Below are 18,285 nucleotides of genomic sequence, written 5' to 3'. Positions count from 1 at the left end.
AATGATTTATCTGAGAGCTCGATCAAAGTGAAAGTTCATTAAAGCCTGAAAGGGAGCCCAGTGACTTTTGGTTTGCGAGGGCTTCACCTTAATAGCCCCAACTTTGCAATTGTTGTGGTAGAAAAAGACCAGATAAGCGCTGCTGTACCCACAGGGCTGGACCAGCGACGGACCTCCAGCGGACCTCAGCATCATGGCCCAGAGCACCTCCATCCAGCGGGTTCAGAGGCTCATCGATTCTGTGCCCCTCACTAACCTGCTGTTCACCCTGCTGTCCACCTCCTACAAGAAGGTACAGACGCCGTCGTCAGTTGCTCTGCTGTCCCACCGGCTGCCGTGCCATTAGTGTTTGTTTCAGGCCGTTGACCAAAACCATTGCGCTGGGGACTCTATCGGGTAAACGTGCAGCGTCACAGCTGGGTGAAATGACAAGATGGCGGTTTCCACAATCCTCCTTAAAGCAATTTTCACAATATCTTTTTCTACTATCGGGTATTTATATTTGGAGATGTGGCCTAAATGCAGCTTAAGTAATCTTGCCTGTGTGACCAGACTATAAGAAATAGTTGTGCAATTCGTATAATGTATTCAGGATTTGCATTCCTTACGTTTCTTCCGCGTGTTCCATCCTGGTTCTGTATCTATACTCATTGTTGGAAAAGGGGGGAAGAAGGCCAGCAAAATCTGGGGGGAACAAAATAGCTGCATGCGTCCGCTGAGGTTAGCAGACCATTCGTCACAGAAGCACCAGCAGCTTACGCCTCCCAAAAGGTTTTTATTCTGCACGTCTTCCTGAATGAATCGGTCAGAAGACCGAAAAGCTGCGACATTTAGACAACATAGAGGTCAGGCACTCGGGATTCATGTATAAATTGTGAAAGTGTGAAAATGGCTCCGCTGTGCTTGTTTCTTCTGACCAGTGTGGGGGTGGGGCGCGGGACTCGCACCCCTGCAAAGAGAGAGTAATTCCCCTCAGCCTTCCCATTGGATCCCCATAAAAATTTTTCCTCCTTTTTCCAAATTTTTGAAACGGGTAGTTCTGTGCAAAAGTGGGCAGCTTTCCCACCGTAATTTGAGTACGGTGCTTGCAATTCGTGTGTAACTCTCTCTGACTTCCCTGACTTTTTTATAAATTATACCTTATTTATTTATTTATTTATTTATTTTTGCGTAGCTTTTTGAATCCTCTAGTTTTGTGCAGAAGTGGGACAGTTGTATCTTTCCCAAGCTCCTGCACAGGGACACAGATCCTGCTCCATATGTTCGCTCTTTCTCTACAAAATATTTTTTTTCTTTGTTGGGGTGTTAGCCTGGGTCACTGCACTATTCTTGAAATCAAATTCAGTGCTTTGCAGTGCCCATTTTAAGTCACTTGGATAAGCACTATGTGTACCCCTCCTCTTTGGCGCCCCCTCCAGGCCTGTGTCCTCCAGCGTCAAAGGAAAGGGTCAGTGAGCAGTGACGTCAGTGCCTCCACAGACTCCAACACCTACTATGAAGATGACTTCAGCAGCACAGAGGAAGATAGCAGTCAGGGTACTGTGGAGATCTTTCCTCTTCTGCCAAGCTGTGGAGGGCGCCACCAGCCTAATTCTGTCCTCTGCACTACTCTCTCCTGAGGGGCGGGGGGGGGGGGGGTGAAGAGATTAATTACTTAAAAATTCTGTAATTTAAGTTTAGCTAAACTAGGGGTCTGAGTCTTGGAAAGCCCATTGGACACTTGTGTAGTTGTTGCTTTCTGAAGTTCTTCACTGAGTAGAAACTACATTTCTCGTAGTTGGGGGAGGAGAGGATAATGGTGTGGCAGCTCTGGTGTGAAGGATTAGGCAGAATTCGGCACAGACTTGTGTCTGTTTGGCTGGCTTAGCGTCAGAACAGGTGAGGGAAGGACAGGTTGGGGCAGATCGCAGCCACATGGGTGTGAGGATACACAAGGGCCTGGGGCAGAACAGAGTCAGGCCGCTAGAGGTGGCAGAGGCAGGTCAGTCAGGTGATGGACCCTGCTGGGTAGGGGCTGGGGGGGGGGGCGGGAGGTCGCCGGTCAACTGCCGAGCAAGCCAGTGACAGTGTCTACTATTTCAGCAGAGAGAAGACAGAGGAGAAGAGCAGCTTGTTTATCAGGTCAGCGGCTTTTTCTCTTAGGCCGGATGTGTAGTTGTCCGCCCCGCTGTCGCACTGGGCTCTTTGATTGCCCCCCTAAACCAGCTCATAGAAGCAGCAGATCGCTGCCCCGCATGGGCTCCAGTGTTGCTCGTCCTCCCCCCCTCTGCACGGGCGCCTCGCACTCAGTGCCGCCTCCTCTGCATTGCAGATGAGGACAGCGAGCCCATCCTGGGTCTGTGGTTCGAGGAGACCATCTCCCCCAGCAAGGAGAAAGTGGCCCCCCCTCCGCCTCCCCCGCCACCCCCCCTGGAGACATCTCCGAGGCTGAAGAGCCCCAGCAAGCAGAGCACAGGGGAGAATGGAAACATCCTGGCCAGCCGGAAGGACCCCGAACTGGTGAGGGTACCCCTCAGGGTCCAAGGGGGGCTGAATTATTGGGCAGCGGGTGGGTAGACTTGTCAGGAATGGATGGCGCTCCACAACCTGCCTTTGAGGCCCAAAGCCTCAGATCTCCTCTAACAAACCCGCTGTGTTTCAGTTCCTGAGTCTGGCTTCCAGCATCCTGAACTTCATTGCTACCTCCATGCTCAAGTCCAGGAACAACTTCATCCGCAACTATCTGAGCGTCTCCCTGAACGAGCAGCACATGGCCACCCTGGCCAGCATCATCAAGGACGTGGACAAGGATGCCAAAGGTGATTTGACTGGCCTGGCTCCCGTCTCCCGCCTGCTAGCGCTTCGTTATCCCGAGGAGCCGGATTTTCTGGTTTCGCTCCGTTGTTACCCGCTGAACCCGCCGTATTGCTTGCAGGATCGTCTGATGAAGAATTCGCATGTGCTCTGTATCACTTTAACCACTCGCTGGTGACGTCAGATCTCCCCTCACCGACGCTGCAGGTCAGCACAATCTCCCTTTAATCTTTCTAATAAAGAAATGATGCAGTTTAAGTGCTACTAAAGGGGAGTACCAAAGTTGCCCACATGCAAAGACTTTGCATTTTTCCGCTTTGCTTGTCGAGGTTCGTAATACGGTTCCCTGAATTTCCCAGAACACCTTGCTGCAGCAGTTGGGTGTGGCTCCTTTCTCCGAGGGGGCCTGGCCGCTCTACATCCACCCCCAGTCCCTGTCGGTGCTCTCGAGGCTGCTGCTCATCTGGCAGCACAAGGCCAGCCTGGTGGGCGATTCTGATGTACCCGAGTGCATGAAGGTCTGGGAGAGGTACGCTGAGGGTGCAGACGGCCAACCATTGTGAAGGACCCAGTGGCATTCTGGGAAATTGAGTTGCATTTGGGATTCTGAATGCCTAATGGAGTGGGAGGTTGCGATTTGTCATGCTGTTAAAGAGTCCCCCTCCCCCTCCGCGTGCCTGTAGGTTTGTGGGCACGCTGAAGCAGCACACGCTGCAGGGTGCCTCTCCTGGTGAGGAGGACCTCAACGTGGAGCACCTCCAGCTGCTGCTGCTCATTTTCCACAACCTGTCGGAGCGGGGTCGTAGGGACGTGCTGATGCTGTGCACCCAGGCCATCGCGGAGGTGGCTGCGCAGGGACAGTCGCAGCTGCAGACCGTGCCCCTCAACCTGGGCCGCCTCCTGCTGCTGTTTGACTACCTGCTGCACCAGTATTCTAAGGCGCCGGTGTACCTCTTCGAGCAGGTCAGTAGCTCGGCTTCGCGGTGAATGAGAGGATGATGGCGGTGTGTCCATTTTGGGTCCAAAGGTTAAAATGAACTCGAATTCTGGCTGCCATTCACTTACAGGGGAAGAATTTGATCGAAGAAATCCAAGTGTAATTAAATCGTTATGAAGCACAATAATGGTGTTTTTCGTTGCAACTTTCATTTAGTCTGTAGCTGGATATTACCAGGGTGCAGATAAAACGACGTTGAACTGACTCACCAGTTTAAAGTTTAATGAGGGTGATTCGGTTTTGTCCAGGGCAGAACTGACTTTTTTTTCTCCTTTCTTACTTCCTGTCTGTTACAGGTGCAGTACAATCTGCTGACTCCTCCTGCCACCGGGGGCAGCGCAGCCGAAGAGGGGGCCAAGCGGGGCTCCATGCCGCTCTACTATGGCTTCAAGGAGGTAGAGGACAACTGGACGAAGCACAGCTCGGCAGGTAGGAGTAAGTTGCCCTTTTTGCTTCTTCACACTGACGGTCCTGGCGGTCAGTCAGAGCTCTGTAGCCTGCCTGCTGTTTGAGCCTCATCAATGCCATCTTGTGTTTAGACTCTACAATGCAGCCTAAATTTTACTGCGTCCTGTCACCTGAGGTATCGGAAGATGACCGGAATCGCCTGGACAGCAAAGTAAGTGTGTTTTATTTCTGTAATGCATTTAAGCCGCGCCCCGGTCATGTTTGTTTGCGGGGCGGGGGTTGATCGTCGTTAACAGAAGTGCCCTCGCACCCTTAACCCCACGTTCTGCCGCAGGTCTTCCCAGTGCTGTTCAACGGCGCAGTCAAGTACGACGACTTGTACTCCTGCCTGATATCCCTGCTGTCTGCCGGGTCCCAGTTTGACGCAGCCAGGAGGCAAGAAAACAAGACCATCATGCCTGTGGTGAGTGGCCGTGCCCAGTGGCCGTGCCCAGTGGCCGTGCCCACCGCCCGTGCTGAGCTGCAGAGAGGAGGGGCCGCTCTACATTCGGGTCTGACTGCATTGGTCTACAGACTTGCTAATTTTCTTCACATTTTCACATCATTCGTGCCGGATCTTAAGCTCTCTGTGACACACTGTAGAATCGGCTTTAGAGGCCCTTGTAGGACATTCCCAGTCAATTAAATGCCGTCGGTGATGGTGCCTCCCGCCTGCTGAACGCCGCGCACTTCCTGTGTGCTGCCCACAGGAGGCCTGCTCTCTTCAATACTACTTCCTGGTGCTGTGGCGCCTCCTGGGCGCACTACCGCCCTCCAAGGCCTACGTGGAGCAGCTGACGGGCAGCGGCAGCGACGGCGCCGACAGCGACATCCTGCACACCCTGCGCTGGTCCTCGCGGCTCCGTGTGGCCACCTACGTCGGCTGGATCAAGGTGAATGCTGTGGGGGTCGCCGCTGTGCTCTCGCAGCTGGGCCCGAATGCCCTCCTTAATCTTTTTTGTCTGCCCCCCCCCCCCCCCAGGAGCACCTGGTGAAGCAGGGGATGAAGGCCGACCATGCGGCCACGCTGATCGAGGCAGCCTCCAGTAGGTGCAGCGCCGTCAAGTATGACGTGGAGCTGGCCGAGGAGTACATCGCCCGGCAGGTGGGTGTGCCCCGCAGGGTCCTAGCGAGCTCTTGTCCTCTACCACCAAAGCATGAGGGGGTGGTGCGGGGGTGTGGGGTCAAGAAGATACACTGGGAGGCCAAGATGATGTTGATGTAGTACCCTAACCATGCTACCCTTCAGCATATGCGCTGTTTCCTGTCTTTTGCTTTGGCTGTCGTTTTCTCTAGATGTGACGGCAATTTCACCTGTATGTTTCCCCTCTATAGATCTCCTCTTTCTGCTGCGTGGACCCCAACACCATCCTACCCCTCCACCACGTACCCAACCTGCAGACCATCTACACCCTCGACGCAGTCATCTCCAAGGTGCAGGTCTCCCTGGACGAGCACTTCTCCAAGGTGGCCACGGAGGCGGACCCGCACAAGTCGTCAGAGATCACGAAGAACCTGCTTCCCGCCACGCTCCAGCTGATTGACACCTACACAGCATTCACCAGGTGCGTCCTGCGGTGTTCAATCACACTAATGTTGGCTAGGTCACAGGGAGGGGACATTTCTGACCCTCAGCCCACGTATATCACAGAGGTCCTTCTCTTACGGCTGAATGTAAAACTACAGTCTGCTCTCCAGAGATGCCAGTGATCTGCATCTTGTGGGGACCAGAATTCTCTGTGATAAAATCTGTTGCTTTTTAACTTGTAAACTTAAATTTAATAAAAATCTGTAACTGCAGTCAAACTAAATATCGAAAGTCTCGTATATTGTTTGGTAACTTATGGTTATGGTTAAGGCTGGGTAGGGTTAAGGTTGTCGTATTTGGGATTAGGGTTATGTGAATAGAGATGGAGAGTCCCCACAATGGCAGGAATATATGAACTGCGCGTGTGTGTTTGTGGCAGGTCTTACCTGCTGATGAGCCTCCCAGAGGGCACGGAGGGCAAGCCCCCGGAGCGCAAGCTGCAGGGTTATGCCGCCGTCCTGTCCATCGGCTCCACGCGCTGCAAGGCCAATGTGCTCGGTGAGGCGTCCTGCAGACATGCACCTACAGGGAGCGCCTCTGCTCCACTTACTCCGTCTGTTTGACAGCATACCGATCCACTTTCTAACTGACTTCCAGGTCAGGCCGTAATGCAGAACCTCCCCCCGGCCGTGCAGACGCTTTGCGAGACATGGAACGGCATCCACACAAACGAATTCCCCAACATCGGCTCCTGGGTACGTCTGCTCTTTGTGTCGTACGCCCCCTGCTGCTGGTGCACTGTTACTGCACTCATGTGTCAAATAAAATAATCGGGCAACTCGGCACATGCTTCCCCCAGAGGAACGCCTTTGCCAATGACACCATCCCATCGGAGAGTTACATCGGTGCCGTCCAGGCAGCCCACCTGGGCACGCTCAGCAACCAGTCTCTGCCCCTGGCGTCCTCCCTCAAACACGTGCTGCTGTCTCTGATGCGCCTCTCTGGGGACCTCATTGTGTAAGTGTGAAATCGTGAAACATTACTCTTAGATGAAAAAGTAACTGCGAAGAGTCTGTGCAGGAGCAAGAGCTTGCTGACGCCCGCGGTGTCAGTAAATAGTTGGCTAATATGAGAGCCCTAAAGTGTGATGTGTGTTAGACTCTCAGATATGTGACTTTATTTTTTTTGCCTCTCGCACGTCGCACACAGAGGCATTTCGCCTTAGAGGCTGCTGCTTTCAGGCAAAACCCACGGTCCTAGATTTTTAAGTGCGAACGTACAGTGTGGAGGGTGTGTGACGGGCGGCTCTGGTATGTCTCCCCCAGCTGGTGTCCGGAGGACTTGAGCCCCCCACAGGTGATGGGCTCCCTGCTGCCCCTGCTGCTGGAGGCCGGCACGGAGAGCGTGGCAGAGATCGCCAGCAGCTCGCTGGAGCGCATCCTGGGTCCCGCCGAGTCCGACGAATTCCTGGCGCGCGTCTACGAGCGCCTAGTCACCGGCTGCTACAACATCATCGCCAACCACTCTGACCTGAACAGGTGAGTCGCTCAGCTTGCGCCCGTCCCGACCTGCATGTGGGAGCCTCCCTGTGTGCCTCTGGTCTCAGAAATGCTCTCCTGCAGCGGCCTGGATGAATCCGTCCTGGAGGAGTGCCTGCAGTACCTGGAAAAGCAGCTGGAGAACAGCCAGGTTCGCAAGGCCATGGAAGAGTTCTTCTCCTACAGGTAACGCAGCCTTCATGACTTCCTCTGGAGGCACGTCTCCGGAACTTTCGGGCCTGTGTTCATCCTCCGCCTTTGGCTCCTCCTTTTAGTGGAGAGCTGGTGCAGATCATGATGGCGACAGCCAACGAGAACCTCTCGGCCAAGTTCTGCAACCACGTGCTGAAGTTTTTCACCAAACTCTTCCAGCTCGGTGAGAACGGGGCAGCTTGTTCTGATGGGGCGCCGAGCTCGTCACACGCGATTGTGTATCTTTGTGAAGGGACCTGCTGAAGGGTTTGTTGTATTTGTCAGAGTGGGCATTGCTCTCTTCGGCCTCGGTATAAACCTTCCTAACAGATCTCAGAAATGAACATCCTCCAGTTTTTTTTTTTCCCCATTTGTAATCATGTCTTTCAGTCTTGTGAATTCTTCCTCGACATAGAACATGCTCATATGTACATGTGCTCGCTGTTCCTGCTGAGACCTTCTGACCCTTTTTGCGTCTAGCGGAGAAAACCCCCAACCCTAGCCTGCTGTGCCTGTGCGGCTCCTTGGCCCAGTTGGCGTGTGTGGAGCCCACACGGCTGCAAGCCTGGCTCACACGCATGACGGCATCACCGGTGCGGGACTCGGACCAGCCGGAGGCCGTGCAGGAGAACCGACAGCTGCTGCAGCTGCTCACGGCCTACATCGTGCGGGACGGCAGCCAGGTGGGCGAGGGCGTGTGCACCGTGCTCCTCAGCACACTCGTCCCCATGGCGACGGAGATGCTGGCCACGGGCGACGGTGCCGGCTTCCCCGAGCTCATGGTCATCATGTCCACGCTGGCGGGTGCCGGGCAGGGGGCGGGACACCTGCAGCTCCACCGGGCAGCCATTGATTGGCTTACCAGATGGTGAGTGACTTGAGAATGTTCTAGAGGTTGAGCTCCATCCTTGGTCCTCAGCTTCTTGAAGCAACTTGTTATAACTATTCCTTCCTCTGTTGCAGCAAAAAGTACTTGACTCAGAAGAATGTAGTAGAGAAGGTCAGCGCAAATGTGTCACAGGGCAAAGTAAGTAGTCTCTCACTGACCAATATGGCAGACCTTTTCCCATGTGCCTGTTCCTCGTCAAGGCATGCTGGGTAGTGTAGTCTGCTCTGTGTTCTAATACGTGTCCATCTGTTGTATTCTAGCATGCCAGCATGCTGGAGTGCTCTTGCCACATCATCTCCTACCTGGCAGACGTGATGAACGCCCTGCGGCAGAGTGGGGCGGGAGGAGGCCAGGGATCCACACAGCTGCTGGTGGAGGGCGAGGAGAAGGCCATCGAGGTGGATTCCGACTGGGTGGAGGAGCTGGCCGTGGAGGAAGACGATTCTCAGGCTGAAGATTCAGTGAGACCCTGTTTGATCTGTGTACTTTATGTAAATTTTGTAGAAGACCTTGACCATCTCAGATGGGAGATTTGGTCCTTGAAACACTCATGTTCTTCCCTGCTTCCTTCCAGGATGAAGACTCGCTATGCAACAAACTGTGCACCTTCACCATCACCCAGAAAGAGTTCATGAACCAGCACTGGTGAGGCGACTCGCCACATGTCTCTACATGTCACCACCAGTAGTTACAGGAGGGCTGGTTTTCATGTTGCCTTTGCTGTTGCCCCTCCCCTACCCTACAGGTACCACTGTCACACCTGTAAGATGGTGGATGGGGTAGGTGTGTGCACTGTGTGTGCCAAGGTGTGCCACAAAGACCACGAGATCTCCTACGCCAAATACGGCTCCTTCTTCTGCGACTGCGGGGCCAAGGAGGATGGCAGCTGCCAGGTGCGCCCGAAATGGACCGCAGCGGTGACTTCCACTTCTATTTTTGCATAGATCACAAAACCGTTTTCTTTACAGTGCTGGGTGTTTGCTTTTAAATTTTAACCCCTCTGTGCTAAAATTCTTGAGATTGAAGTGACCAGAGAATTTTGAATGAATATGATGAATAATGGAACCGTTCTGGTCACTGATGTTTTGACGTAACTGCATGATAATATTTAATGTCGAATGTTTCCTGGATTCATGCCGTTGTGTGTGTTGTAGTTTCTGTACCTTGATTTTGCCTTTTCTGTGTCCCCCCCGTCTCTCTCCGCTCGTGTCCCCTTGTGTCCCCCCCGTCTCTCTCCGCTCGTGTCCCCTTGTGTCCCCCCGTCTCTCTCCGCTCGTGTCCCCTTGTGTCCCCCCGTCTCTCTCCGCTCGTCTCCCCTTGTGTCCCCCCGTCTCTCTCCGCTCGTCTCCCCTTGTGTCCCCCCGTCTCTCTCCGCTCGTCTCCCCTTGTGTCCCCCCGTCTCTCTCTGCTCGTGTCCCTGTCTCTCCACACGTACCCCCCAGGCCCTGGTCAAGCGCAGTCCCAGCAGTGGCATGAGCTCCACCTTGAAGGAGTCGTCGGCCTTCCAGAGTGAGCCGCGAGTGCCGGAGAGCGCCATCCGCCACCAAAATTCCTCACCTGCTGACAAGGGCAAGGTGACCATCTGTGATGGCAAGGCTGGTGACGAGGACAAGCCCAGGAAGAGCAGTGCCTGCCGCAGCGTGGAGGGCTGCCGGGACGAGCTACTCTCTCAAGTGGTGAGTGGATGGTGGCAGAGGGTTGGGCGAGGGAGCTTTGCGGTCCTGGGAGCTGCTGTCTGTGGGTCGAGTGACTGGTTTTCCGTTGCAAATTATGCGGTTAATAACCGCGCTGACGTGGCCAAACACTAACAGGGCCGAAAGTGTGACCAAACTGAGCCGGTTGCATCAACGCGGTCTGATTTACACAAGCGATTGCTAATTCTGCTAGCGTTCCATGCTAACATAATGCGGCAATTCTGAGGGACATGCTACCAGAAATTAGCACACAGTAAATCATGATGTGCTAATAAATAAGCGTCTCTCCAGTTTTACGTCACTGTTGCTCTCCAAACCCGCCAATGCTTTACCGAACCGATCCATCCGCAGTGGAAAACACAAGTGAGCTGGAACCGCACTGTATCTAGTCTCTTCACAGTACGGTTCAGGTACTGAATGCAGAAGATCAGATGAGACCTACTAAATTTCATACTTGATTTTAGAAAGAAATCTAAGTGTCATTTTTGTAAGATGCAAAGAGTGGTACTAGCAGGGCTGCATTGCCCTACTATCTATGGTATGTGGGCATTGCTGGGTGTAACAGTCTGCTGGACATCGTCTGTGCGCAGCTGGGTTCCTCCACGCCAGCCATCGTGCTGGACATGCTCGTCTTCCTCATGGACGCCATCCAGACCAACTTTCAGCAGGCGTCCGCGGTGGGCAGCAGCAGCCGCGCCCAGCAAGCCCTCCACGAGCTGCACACCCAAGACAAGACCGTGGAGATGACAGACCAGCTCATGGTGGGTGAGATGTCAGGTGTGGCTGAGTAGTTCATGCTGAATTTAAGGTTTGTCATGTGGACATTGTGGTTGAGCTCGTAGGATAGTGGAAGTTCAGGGCAGACTGGTGTACAGATCAGTGTGGGTCTTTAGTGTCAGGAACAGGAGAGCCTGCTGGCCTCCTCTCCTTCCTAAAAGGAACGCACGAAATCCCTTTGGCTTATAGCAGTGTTTCCCAGTCCAGTCCTCTGGGACCCTCAGACAGTCCACATTTTTACTGGGAACTGGGAGGGAGCCAAAACATGGACCGTACTTGGGTCCCCGTAGAGCGGATTGGGGAAAACTGGCTTATGGGGTTTGGTTATGCACTGGGAATGGATCTCCATAGCATGTGTGTCCACCTGCATGAGGGAGCCTCAGTGTTCGCTCTGTCCATTTTCACACCATTTACCTTTGTCACAGGTGCCCACCCTGGGTTCCCAAGAGGGGGCGTTTGAGAACGTGCGCATGAACTACAGCGGCGACCAGGGCCAGACCATCCGGCAGCTGATCAGCGCCCACGTGCTGCGGCGTGTGGCCATGTGCGTGCTGTCCTCCCCACACGGGCGCCGCCAGCACCTGGCCGTCAGCCACGAGAAGGGCAAGGTGCGCTCCAGCTTCCCCGTCTTCCGCAAACTGCCTTTGGGCGTTAGTTTTTCCCAGAATTCCATGTACTATGCCATAATGGTCTATGCCGGTGTTTCCCTACCCGGTCCTCGGGGACCCACAGACAGTCCACATTTTCGCTCCCTCCCAGCTGCCGGGAGCAAAAACTTGGTCTGTCTGCGAGTCCCTAAGGACCAGATTGGGAAACATTGGTCTATGCTATTTTACAATAGGCAAGTAGTTTCTGGTTTTATCGCTGTCAGTGTGGGGTCCTCTCTTAGGACATCAGTAACAGACTGGGCTGGGTTACTTAGTAATGCATGACTACACTCATTGTTCTGAGTTTAAAACAGTGTTTAAAACCGTGATTCAGGGCTGTGTAGATGGTTACGGTGTAGATGTACTGATGATGTAAAGCTGAATTGACCCATCAACAAGGCTTCCTTTATTAATGGTTGATTCCTCTGCGTCTTATAGATCACTGTGCTTCAGCTGTCCACTCTGCTGAAGCAGGCGGATTCTAGCAAGCGGAAGCTGACCCTGACACGCCTGGCTTCGGCCCCTGTGCCGTTCACCGTTCTCAGCCTCACGGGGAACCCCTGCAACGAGGACTACCTGGCCGTGTGCGGCTTGAAGGTGCTCCATCGGCATGCGTTCTTCCAACACCCCTCCTCCCGAGCGCTGACTCTCCATGTTAACCCTGTTGACTGTTCTGTGGCCTTGCAGGATTGCCACGTCCTCACGTTCAGCAGCACGGGCTCCGTTTCAGACCACTTGGTTCTTCACCCCCAGCTGGCCACGGGGAACTTCATCATCAAGGCTATCTGGCTGCCCGGCTCGCAGACCGAGCTGGCCATCATCACCGCTGACTTTGTCAAGGTGCTTCAGTTGGGCGACCACCAGTCCTTAAGATCGCCACATCGTTTTAAGCTGAAATTTACAGCTGCTTAGTTAATGCTCAGTTTAAACCAATGCTTTGAATCGGCTGTCTGCTAAGACGTCAGAAAAACTGATAATGCATCTTGCTTTAGTGATGTCGCTCGCGTTTCTGAATTTTCGCTGTGCGCTGTTCGGAACTTGACGCGCCCTGATTTTTTTCCCCTCAGATTTACAACCTTTCTGTGGACGCCTTGAGCCCTATTTACTACTTCCTGCTGCCGAGCTCCAAAATCCGAGACGCCACGTTCCTGTTTAATGAAGAGGGAAAGAACATAATCGTCATCATGTCCTCCGCTGGGTACATCTACACGCAGGTGATGGACGACTCCAGCAGCGCCCAGCATGGCCCCTTCTACGTTACCAACGTGCTGGAGATCATCCATGAGGACCTGAAGGTGATTCACACGGACCTGTGTTTTTTTTACATTCAAACGCCTGTCCCAAATGACCCAACCTTAATGTAATGAATCCTAATGTAAAGCCTGTGCAGTCTTTACACCTCTTAGCGTTGCAGAATGTGCTGCCCTCTGGTGGCGGCCACAAGGAGAGCAGATACAGTAACTGGCTTTGAATGTGTGGTAAAAAAACATGCAGTCGCCTGACATGAGGTCATCCCTGTGCACCCCAGGACAGTAACGGGCAGGTGGCCGGCGGCGGTGTGTCCGTCTACTACTCTCACGTGCTGCAGATGCTCTTCTTCAGCTACAGCCAGGGCAAGTCGTTCGCCGCGACGGTCAGCCGCAGCACCATGGAAATGCAGCGGCTCTTCACCATCAACGTCAAGGGGTACGTGTGCTTCACTGTCATCCTATATGTCATCCTGTATGAATCTGTATGGACATCTGCTCTTTACTTTTGAGCTTTGATCTGATATGTCAGTCACTTTCCTTGCGGAAGTTTATTGAGAGTAAAAAGTAGGAGATTTATCCACTCCATGTCCAGTGCTGTAGTGTTTCCCTATTTCTGTCTGCTTTTAAGCACTGTGTCTAAATTTAAGCAAATTTAAGGTGTAATTGCTGTATTTGTGACAAAAATTTCCCAGTCTGTTTCCTCGTGCTCTAGTGCCAGAGCTTATGGAGTACATTCTTTGAATGGATTCCTTCCGCTCCTATTTACTCGTGGGTTTTTATGCTTCTGTGGTGCCGTTAAAGGCTCTTAAGACCATAAGAAATTTACAAATGAGAGGAGGCCATTCGGCCCATCAAGCTCGTTTGGGGAGAACTCAACTAATAGCTCAGAGTTGTTAAAATCTTCCCAAGCTCTGATTTAAAGGAACCCAGGGTTTTAGCTTGCGCTACACTAGCAGGAAGACTATTCCATACTCTGACTGCATGCAGTGTAAAAAAGTGCTTCATCAAATCCAAAGTTTAAAATGTTCTTTCACTAGTATCTACCTATGGCCATGAGTTCTTGTATTTGAACTAATATTGAAGTAACTATTTGGTTGAACAGCATCCAGACCTGTTAGAATCTGTTCACACCCCTCCTGTTCATTCCCCTCTTGTTGTCCAGCTCCAACGGGGGGAGCAAGACATCTCCAGCCCTCTGCCAGTGGTCGGAGGTGATGAACCACCCAGGGCTGGTGTGCTGCGTGCAGCAGACCACAGGCATCCCACTGGTTATCATGGTGAAGCCCAACACCTTCCTCATCCAGGAGATCAAGACACTTCCAGCCAAAGCCAAGGTCAGTCAGGGTGGGGTTTGTTGGGTGGGTGTCCTGGCTACTGCATGCTTGCGGCATGGAACGATGCACCTTGACCACGTCTGCCAGTGTGGGTTTGTGTTTGAGCCGTCTGTACTCCTGTCTGGGTACTTTCAGTAGCGGTGCTGGTGGGCAGCATTGTGGCTAAAGGCTAAAGATGTAGGAATATATTGGAATGCAGGTTTAAGTCCCAGGAGGGTTCGTGCTGTAGTACCGTTAATGCATCCTCATTAATTACCCTAATTTCCCTAGTGAACTATGCAGCCTGTGTGAACAGGTTGACTCCAAGGTCAGCTGAACCATTAAATGACAACACCCCCCCCCCCCGCCATCCCTGGCAGATCCAGGACATGGTGGCCATCCGCCACACAGCCAGCAACGAGCAGCAGCGCACCACCATGATCCTGCTTTGCGAGGACGGCAGCCTGCGCATCTACATGGCCAGCGTGGAGAGCACCTCCTTCTGGCTGCAGCCCGCCCTGCAGCCCAGCAGCGTCATTAGCATCGTGAAGCCGGTGCGCAAGCGCAAGGCCACGGCCGCCGGTGCGTGAGATGCCGCCCCGTGCCGCCAGGCCATGCAGCGTCATGTGATGCAGTCCCACGGCACACTGCCTGTTCCGTGAATATAATAAGGAGAGATCTGTCAGATTATTATTTTCTTAACTGACAACCATCTTTATGGAATTAATTAAATCTTCTATAAAAATATATTTTTCTCTAAATGAACATATTTGCAAAACATGTGATTGACGATTACCTCAGTGGCTCAGCTAGCTCGTAGGCGTTCTGTTCGGGCTCGTTTAAGCTTTCCCCGCAGAGGCCTGTCCCCTTGTCCCCCTGTACCCCGTGTCCCTTTCCTTATGTCCCCTGCTGTCTGAGGCTTATCCCGACCTTGGCAAGCAGTTATGGGAAACTGCCGGGTGGCTGCCGCTGACCTGTGCTCTGCTCGATTGCAGCCACGCGCACATGCAGCCAGGTCACCTTCCCTGTGGATTTCTTTGAGCACAACCAGCAGCTGACAGAGGTGGAGTTCGGGGGCAACGATCTGCTGCAGGTGTATAACGGGCAGCAGATCAAACACCGGCTCAACTCCACCGGCATGTATGTGGCCAGCACCAAGGTAAGGCCTCTGCACGGCCTGTGTAGTTCCTTGCAAGGCTTCAAGGGTCCTTAGCCGACAGAATTGGGGTTAAGGGAAAAAAAAATTCTGTTTGACTTCCAGGGAACCTAGTAGATTTTCAGCATTGAATTTCATACTTAACTAATTTTGGTAACACTTTACATTAATTGCACATTCATAATTCCTTTATAATGCATTCACTGCACCTTCATAATGCATTCGTAGAACATTTGTAAGCAGCATGTAAGTATACCTGAACATCATAATTGTGTAATCATATGTTAACGTACTTTAAAATTGGTTTGTTAGGATGTTAAGGTATACTTGCATGATACTTAGGAATGTTCTATGAAATGCATTATGAAGGTGCAGTTAATGAAAAGCGTTACCCTAATTTTTTTCTGCCAAGCTAGTTGAGTTAAAAAAATTGTAAGTCTGTCTCTCTGTCTGATTCCCTCTAGTGGAGCTTGTTGAAATGTGCCCTAGGTTAATGCAGAAGAAAAAATCAGTTTGACACGGGGCTTTTGTGGTGTGACGTGAAGACGTGGGCAGTTTTAACAGCGACAAATTGCCTCCTCAGCCCGGCGGCTTCACGGTGGAGATCGTCAACAACAACAGCTCCATGGTGATGACAGGCATGCGCGTGCAGGTCGGCACCCAGGCCATCGAGCGCGCTCCGTCCTACTTGGAGATCTTCGGGCGCACCATGCAGATGAGCCTGACTCGCGCCCGCTGGTTCGACTTCCCCTTCACCCGCGAGGAGGCCTTGCAGGCGGACAAGAAGCTCTCCATTTTCAGTAAGGTCTTCCCACTCTCCAGTCCTCTAAGAGCGTAACAGGAAACCTCACATTTTTCCGATAGCTGATTGGGAGGGTGCTGTAACTCAAGCACTTCTGCTTAATGGTGTTTGGTTAATTGTTGGTTTCATTTGTTTGGTTTTGTCCCCCGTTTTAAATATCCAAGTTTAATATTCATAAATTTCAGTTGGGTTGAGTTGAATAAGGCACTATAGGCTTAGAAAGGTGAGTTAAACCTGAAAAATCAAAACATAAATCAACTTGAAAGAATTGCTATAAATGTGGCTTATTGTGTAGTGCAGTGGTCCCACACATACAGGGTTCTGGGTTCTATACCAGCCCAGGTTCTGTATTTATATGGGTTTCCTACCCACAGTCCAGAGACTGGTTGGTGTCTGATCCCTTATCCCTGCCTTTCCCGTTGAGGCTCACCTCTGCCCTGCAAGAATTCTCAGGGAAGAGCGTCCTTGTTTTCTGCAATGCTCATCTGCCCCCTTGTTTCGCCCTTAGTCGGAGCTTCAGTGGACCCAGCAGGTGTTACCATGCTGGACTCTATTAAGATCTACGGGAAGACCAAGGAGCAGTTTGGCTGGCCTGACGAACCCCCGGAAGACTTTCCCTCGGCCTCAGTCAACAACACATGCAGCCCTAACATGAACCAGAGCAACGGGAGCAGCGAGAGCGACATCGTGACCCCCAGTGCCACCAGCGGCACTGTGCTTGAGAGGTAGCGTGTTTCCTGCAGCCCCTGCACTGCACCCGCGGCCATCTGAGCCTTATCGCTGAACTACAATGATAAGCTGTTTGTAAACCGTATCAGTGTACATGTGCCACTGCTTTGGGATGTTTTTATCCGTCTTCATCCGTTTTATTTAAAGGATGCATTCCCAACGTAAAGTCACAAAAACAATACAAATGGATGTAAAGCCTCTTATGAAGATAGATTTTTGTCTAAAGTAATAGTGCTTAACAATTGAATTGCAAATTGGAAACAGCAACTTGAGTACTTGAGGGCTGCAATCCTGCTAGTCACCCAGCATACAGCTGACATGCCCGATGATGTCACTTCCTGCCACACTAGTGACCTGAGTAATGCAGCTCTGAAGTACTGGAGGTGACTGGCCCTTGTATGCTGTTTTATTTTTTAAAACTTCCTTCAGACTAGTACTTTATAAGTCTCTGTTCTAGTAGGCCAAGTGTTGCAGGTCTCCTTGAGTACTTTGTAAGTACGTACTGGCCTTTCTCAGTGGAGGTTCAGACCCCCCCCGGTCCATCAAACCCGGGCTGGCCGGCTCCAACTTCAGAGGCGCCGGTGGCTCCTTCCTGGTTGTGCGAGCGCCTGTGTGTGTCGCGTCCTGTGCACGGCTGCCCTCGTGATCTGTAGTGCACGCTCACATTTTTCTTCTGTCACGTTGTCATTTTTTACTTGTTTCTTTCTGTGATCCTCATGTTTTTTTTTTTTTTCTTTTTCTTTGCTCCCAAAAACATAAAAAAAAAAAAAAAAAGTTGTGAAACTGAGTCCTTATCAACCTTGGACCGGTTAGTAAGCACCCTTCCTCTGCTTGTTTGCATGGTGTCTGCGTGTGTGCGTTTGTGGCACAAGGCAAGAATAAGTTACCTGGCTTCCTTTCCAAGCATCTGACCGGGAAGTGTGTCCTGACCTTCTGCAGATGGTAGTTGGCGTGTCGCTACTTGGGCTTGTTCCCCCCCCTCACGCTTTGTGCTGGCCCCCCCGTCTGTAGTTTTCTGCTGCTCAGATGCCCTCAGGTTGCCCACTCCCTCCTCCGTATCTAACTCGTGTTCCGTTCCAGGCTGGTGGTCAGTTCCCTGGAAGCTCTGGAGAGCTGCTTCGCCGTGTGCTCGACGGGCGAGAAGGTGGGTGTCACAGAGAGGGTCCGCGCGGCCGGCTGGCGCGTTCGGAGGCCCGGCTTAGACTCTGACCCCTCCATGCCGGGGTATGTGGCCCCCCCACAGGAGAAAAACAAAGCGGCCGCCCTCGACCTGGCCACCCAGTTGCTCTCCATGCCCACTCCCGCCGGCGTCCAGCAGCAGACCAAGGGTCTCCTGGCCAGCCTGCACACCAGCCGCACTGCCTACCACAACCACAAGGTCGGCGCTCCGGTGAAATGCCCATGTCATGTAGAATCAAGCCTTTAGTCTGTATGATGATTTAATTGCTTATTGTACAACACTGGTTTACTTCAGTGTTCAGTGGATATTCAAGTAAAGGTTCAACACATCTGTAATTGTATGTAGTTTTGTGC

The 18,285-nt window shown here is 52.3% G+C and overlaps 1 protein-coding gene across 1 annotated transcript in view; it reads left to right on the top strand.

Moving 5' to 3' along the window:
* Positions 1 to 18,285, top strand: part of ubr4 (ubiquitin protein ligase E3 component n-recognin 4) — a 56,457-nt gene that overhangs the window by 10,746 nt on the left and 27,426 nt on the right. The window contains 38 exon segments of the mRNA XM_049017482.1: positions 155 to 292; positions 1,419 to 1,536; positions 2,312 to 2,499; positions 2,642 to 2,798; positions 2,915 to 3,000; positions 3,153 to 3,322; positions 3,477 to 3,756; positions 4,087 to 4,219; positions 4,330 to 4,409; positions 4,533 to 4,661; positions 4,948 to 5,130; positions 5,220 to 5,342; positions 5,573 to 5,802; positions 6,205 to 6,323; positions 6,423 to 6,520; positions 6,625 to 6,782; positions 7,091 to 7,303; positions 7,388 to 7,489; positions 7,579 to 7,679; positions 7,976 to 8,363; positions 8,459 to 8,522; positions 8,645 to 8,845; positions 8,959 to 9,029; positions 9,130 to 9,277; positions 9,827 to 10,060; positions 10,669 to 10,839; positions 11,281 to 11,463; positions 11,941 to 12,099; positions 12,190 to 12,342; positions 12,570 to 12,797; positions 13,031 to 13,188; positions 13,915 to 14,086; positions 14,446 to 14,647; positions 15,061 to 15,224; positions 15,805 to 16,021; positions 16,532 to 16,748; positions 17,833 to 17,896; positions 17,996 to 18,130. Of these exon segments, the coding sequence (XP_048873439.1) occupies positions 155 to 292; positions 1,419 to 1,536; positions 2,312 to 2,499; positions 2,642 to 2,798; positions 2,915 to 3,000; positions 3,153 to 3,322; positions 3,477 to 3,756; positions 4,087 to 4,219; positions 4,330 to 4,409; positions 4,533 to 4,661; positions 4,948 to 5,130; positions 5,220 to 5,342; positions 5,573 to 5,802; positions 6,205 to 6,323; positions 6,423 to 6,520; positions 6,625 to 6,782; positions 7,091 to 7,303; positions 7,388 to 7,489; positions 7,579 to 7,679; positions 7,976 to 8,363; positions 8,459 to 8,522; positions 8,645 to 8,845; positions 8,959 to 9,029; positions 9,130 to 9,277; positions 9,827 to 10,060; positions 10,669 to 10,839; positions 11,281 to 11,463; positions 11,941 to 12,099; positions 12,190 to 12,342; positions 12,570 to 12,797; positions 13,031 to 13,188; positions 13,915 to 14,086; positions 14,446 to 14,647; positions 15,061 to 15,224; positions 15,805 to 16,021; positions 16,532 to 16,748; positions 17,833 to 17,896; positions 17,996 to 18,130 (6,135 nt within the window).

This window comes from Brienomyrus brachyistius, chromosome 6 (genome assembly GCF_023856365.1).
Source record: "Brienomyrus brachyistius isolate T26 chromosome 6, BBRACH_0.4, whole genome shotgun sequence".
NCBI classification, from domain to species: Eukaryota; Metazoa; Chordata; class Actinopteri; order Osteoglossiformes; family Mormyridae; genus Brienomyrus; species Brienomyrus brachyistius.
Note: the sequence above shows the minus strand (reverse complement) of the source record. Positions and strands in the feature narration are given on the sequence as shown.